Genomic DNA, 5,640 nt, shown 5'->3' on the forward strand with positions numbered 1-5,640 from the left:
AGCATATTGTGCTTTCGGTTTGAGTTCGTTTGACAGATACTGTGCCAAAGCATAATGCCCCAAAACACAACTTTAAACACCTTTTATGTTAGAATACGAAGTTTAAATATATATTTGAAAAACTACACTTTTTGCCCGGAAGACCTATCGTTTCATATCGTCATATGACCACGATAATACCGAGACAGTTTTGCCATCGTGATATTGATAATATCGTTACATCCCTAGTGTGTGTATATGTATTTTTTATTTTTATATTAATTTTTGTAATTTTTAAAATAATAATTTTTTAGCTTAATTTTAGCAATTTTGCTTTATTAAATTTTGTTCTTTTAATATTATTATGTAGATTTAATTTGTTTAGACTTATTTATTTCCGCTTAATAATAGTGTTTTCCAATTAATTGCCAAGGCAACAAGCTTTTTTTATGCAGTATTTATATTTTGTTTCAGTTTTTTTTTTATTTAATAAGAATGTTTTTTGACATAGGCGTGATTAATTTCAGAGCTGGTTGGTTTGCATCAGAAGGTGATCAGGAGAACATGGAAACACATCTCGTATCTCCTCCGGCTTTCATACGTCAAGACAAAGAATAGAATAAAAGTAGATGAATGAGTAGTAAGTGGAATAAACGCTCCGGGCTGATGATCAGTGATCTGCTGTGAGGTAAACACACACACACACTCACACACACACACTCTTGCTCACACACACACACACACTCTTGCTCACTCTTGCTCACACACACACACACACACACACACACTCTTGCTCACACACACACACACACACACACACACTCTTGCTCACACACACACACACACACTTCAGCTCTCCCAGTCGGTGCAGGCTGGCGTCTCGTCCTCAGACTCGGACTCAGACTCGGGTGAAGCCTCTTTGATGCGGCGCAGGGCCTCGTGGATGCTGCGGGTCAGCGGGTCAGACGCAGTCACTCCTCTGCAGCTGCGCTCCTGTCTGCGCACCTTACGCAGCTGCACTCCCTTACGGATCTGAGCTAGGATGTTGTTGTCGTCGTCCTCGTCCGGATCGGGTGCCAGAACACGCAGCTCGGCCTTCCGCAGGTGGAAGCTTCCGCGCTTCAGACTGGCCAGAACCTCGTCCATCGGCGAGCTCGCTGAGGACACAACACACTGTTACTGGAAACACTGACTGCAGCTGTTTCCTAGCGGTGCTGGAATTAATCGTTGCATCGATGCAGTAATACACCGTAATCGATTATAGCCTACTGACGTCATTCGCGAGCATTAAAGGGATAGTTAACTGTCCCTTTAAAAAAAATGCACCCACTATTTTTAAATCTGAGATCTGGACACATTTTGGAAAAAACCAAGCTTAGTGCAGGAAAAAAACTGGATTCTGAGCTTGGTTTTTCCCGCATATGGCAGGTGTGTGCGCTAGAGACAATCGCGGCGGCTTCGTTGCACAGACTATGCGCTGTGAGACACGTGTGCATTGCTTGACTTCCGTTATTTCAGTGTTTTACTTTAGATATGCTTTCATTTCTGCCGTTTGGAATGCAGTACATATTAGATTCACAAACTCACGCACTGACAGACTTTCTCGTGCGCTTTGTGTTTGTTTGTCCTGAAGCTCATCGCGGCTGCTGTTAAACACACTTGCATTGCTGAATACTTTATTGATATGAAATAGATGTAAACACAGTGAGTAATGTTTTCAGAACAGGAACATGTGGAAACAGATCTGTGCATTAGTGTGAAAGCAGCCTATTAAAGCTGCCACTGTCTGTGATCTCAAGAAAAACCCATAACTATGATTGTCTGTAAACTTTCGGATACTTACAACACTCTCAGATACTGAAAGTGCTTTTTGTTTATCACTTGTAATTGTCTTTTCCCCCCTTTAATACTTTATATTTGCTTGTATGTTTTAAAGCTATATTTACTTGCCTGCTTATAAAATTTAAATTAAGTAAATTCTCCAAATCCAAGTCTCTCCTGTACAGATATTATAAACATATTATACAATTATTTTTAATTTTGGTCATTTTTAACAAAAATGTACTTGTTTTTACTTGTACTAGTTTTTTTATAATGAGAGTACACTGAAAGCTTTGAAAATAACTATAAATCAATCACTGCATTTTTTTCCCAGACAGATACAGGGGTAACCATAACATTTCATTTATAGATTTAACATTTGTAAATAAATAAAAAATGCTGAAAATCTTTTAGACCTCCTTGTATTTAGGTTTTCATAATCAGTTTGAAAAAATAAAATACTACACATTAATGAATAAATCTGTATGTGTATACAATTATTTAATTTACAAGTGTCATGTTTGTGATTTTTATTCATGCAAACTACAGCTTTTGACCTTTGAATCAAAATGTACTTGTGATTTTAGGACACAAATTACTGATTTATTTAATCAGGAACACAATCTAAATGTTATTTGTGTATTTTACTTGCTTTTTATTACAAGTAGGCCAACAGCGCCCCCTAAGTAGTTGTTGCGTTGTATGTTTTATGCGATATTCCAATTTTGCGCATGTTACATTCAGTGTTGGGGAAAGTTACTTTTAAAAGTAACGCATTACAATATTGAGTTACTCCCTAAAAAAGTAACTAATTGGATTTACTTACTTTTTATGGAATGTAATGTGTTGCGTTACTTTTGTGTTACTTTTTCTCATCTGGGCTGGGCTTGCTTGTATGTTTTTAATATTTTAAAAAAGTTATATTTTTGGCATATGTAAAAGCCCTTTCACACCAAAAGTGAAATGAATAAGCCTCAAGCTGAAGGAAATGTAAATTCAATTATTAACATATTTAACTATTGCAGGTTTGCGTCACATTCTGAGTTTGCATTTGACTGTTTTTATTGATTGTGAGGAACACTGAATGTGTTTGTGTGCAGGTGAGATGAGTAAACACATTCATATTTAGTCTAGAACTACAGTAAGATCATTTCACCTAATATTTTTTATTTGAAGTACCCCTGAGATTTTAAAATAAATATTTTAATAATGGAAGTATCACTTTTGCATGTTCATGGTTCTGTGGCATTGGTTAATGGTCACATGACATGCAGGTAAACAAATAAAATGTATCATTTTTTTTCAGTCAGTGTTTTATTTTATTCATTTTAAAATTGTTTTAATTTAACATTTTTATGATATAATTATTAGCTTTTCATTAAACTCATAAACCCCCTATTTCCATCACAAACCCCAGTTTGGGAAACCGTAATGTAATGTTTAATGCACTTCGTGTTGTTGATAACAACAAATTGAATATATTTTCTTCATATGTTTATATAAATATGGTAGAGATTAGTGCTGTCAAACGATTAATCGCATCCAAAATAAAAGTTTTTGTTTACATAATATATGTGTGTGTACTGTGTACATTATGTATATATAAAGACACAAACATACAGCATATATTTAGAAATATTTACATGTATATATTCACATGATTTATATTATATATAAATATATTTAATATATAAACGTAACATATTTTTCTTAAATATATACATGCATGTGTGTGTATTGTATATATACATAATAAATATACACAGTACACACACATATATTATGTAAACAAAAACTTTTATTTTGGATGCGAGCGAATGTGTGTGTATTGTATATATACATAATAAATATACACAGTACACACACATATATTATGTAAACAAAAACTTTTATTTTGGATGCGATTAATCGTTTGACAGCACTACTTGAAATAAGTAATCTGATTACATAACTCAACAAGTTACTAGTAATGCGTTACCCCCAACACTAGTTAAATTCGCAACTTTGGATGGAAGCTGCGTTTAACCCTGTGTGCGTCTCACCTCTCCTCCACTGGCTGGACTCGAGCGAGGCCGTCTTCCTCAGCTTCTTCCTGGCGTTGAGCAGCTGGCTGCTGTCGAAGAAGCGTGCGGTGAACGGCCCGAGGGGAGAGCGAACAGGGCTGGCGTCTGCAGGCGTCTCCTCCAGAGAGGGAGGAGGAGGAGGAGGAGGAGGAGGAAGAGGAGGAGAGGTGGACGAGTCCAGCAGCAGCAGCTCTCTGGCCGGAGGAAGTGATGCATGCGCGTCAGGGGGCGGGGCTTCGGCCACGGCTCCGCCCATCGGAGGCAGCGACAGGAAGCTCTCGGGCCGGCGGAGCTCTGGCACTCCCGCCGAATGTTCCAGCGCAGCTGGAGCGTCATCCGTCTGCACGCTAGCGGCCTGCGTCTGCGTCTGCGTCTGCTCCGGCCCGGCGCCCGCTCTCTTCCTGGAGGACGCCAGACGAGTGGACTTCAGAGTCACCTGACCCGGGTAGCGCTGCGGAGACCAATCAGCACACAGCCAGTCAAAGCTACAGGATTTTAACGTGCTGAAGATGTTCTGTTAATACAGTGTTTTGAGTCAAACAATAAGCGCTAGCAGTGTTATCTTGTTACTTTTACTAGTATCTATTAATATTTTGAACTAGCTTGTTTATAGTTTCACTTTAGTCATTGTTATGTGCCTTTGTCATTTTTATTAGCCTCTTAAGTGCCGTCTGAAATGTTCTTCTAATATTAGTCATTTTCTCAGGCTCCTATGTTTATCTTCAGTTATTTCACTTTAATGGCAAAGAAAAGAACCAATTTATGGCTATTAAAGTGAAATTACTGAACCTACACAGAAGCCTGATAAAAATGCTCATTTTAGAAGAAAATTTCAAGTGGCACTTAAAGGCTTTTGCATCTGAACTCTTCATTTAGATCTTTTTATTTTAGTAATTTCAGTATTTTAGTAAGCTTGGTAATTTAACTTAAATGAAAGTTAGCAATGTTGTCTTGCCAACCAAAATTAAATAAGTTTAAATTAGGTTTTGCTTAATTTCAAGTAACAAAAACTATTTCAAGTGCTTTTTTCTTTTTCAATTTATTTGCAGCTTTTATTAGTTATTATTTTTTTATATTTTCTATTTAGGTTTATTTATATTTTAGTTCAGTTCTTCAGTTACTTCAATTGTGTTTAATTGCCAAGGCAACATTTCTTATTTTTGTTTAGGTTTTTAAGTTTTTCATCTAATATTTATAATCAATTTTATTTTAGCTTCATTTCAATTTTAAGTGCTTTTGTCATTTTTATTAGTTTTTTGGAGTTTTTATATTTCTGTTTTGCTTCATTTTCATTAATTGTAGTTATTTTCTTTAGTCATTATTCTTTATTTTAGTAATTTTAGTACTTTTATTTTTTTATTTTTTAGTATTTTATTTTTTTATTTTACTTGGTGGCCAAGGCAACATTTCTAAAGTTTTTTCTAATATCATTTTAATTTTATTTCAGTTTAATTTCACTTAAAAACTAGTTTTGAAAGCATAAGTTTGGTTTGAAGGCAAGCAGTTTAATATTTAATATTAATATTTTATTTCAGCTTTATAAGAAAATGATTTTTAATAGTTTTAGAAGAGACTGTATCAGGGCTCGAAATTAACTTTTTTACTTGGTAGCACTGGTGCTCCCAACTTCAAAGATTTAGGAGCACCACAACTACAAATTATATATTAACAGATTTTATCCTTACATTCTTAACTTTAATGCAGATTTTGTATTGGTTAATATTAGCTGTCAATCTCTCAGTCACTGCTTTCCGCTAACTACCGCGAGAAAAAGAAA

The 5,640-nt window shown here is 35.6% G+C and overlaps 1 protein-coding gene across 1 annotated transcript in view; it reads right to left on the bottom strand.

Moving 5' to 3' along the window:
• Nucleotides 1–366: 366 nt before the first annotated feature.
• Nucleotides 367–5,640, bottom strand: part of LOC107717755 (junction-mediating and -regulatory protein-like) — a 23,800-nt gene continuing 18,526 nt past the window's right edge. Inside the window, exons 9-11 of the mRNA XM_016524590.1 lie at nucleotides 3,843–4,314; nucleotides 824–1,136; nucleotides 367–685 (exon numbers count right to left, since the gene is read on the bottom strand). Of these exons, the coding sequence (XP_016380076.1) occupies nucleotides 829–1,136; nucleotides 3,843–4,314 (780 nt within the window). The 3' untranslated portion in view covers nucleotides 367–685; nucleotides 824–828. The remainder of the gene's footprint in view (nucleotides 686–823; nucleotides 1,137–3,842; nucleotides 4,315–5,640) is intronic.

Source organism: Sinocyclocheilus rhinocerous, unplaced genomic scaffold (assembly GCF_001515625.1).
Source record: "Sinocyclocheilus rhinocerous isolate Xijiao unplaced genomic scaffold, SAMN03320098_v1.1 scaffold693, whole genome shotgun sequence".
NCBI classification, from domain to species: Eukaryota; Metazoa; Chordata; class Actinopteri; order Cypriniformes; family Cyprinidae; genus Sinocyclocheilus; species Sinocyclocheilus rhinocerous.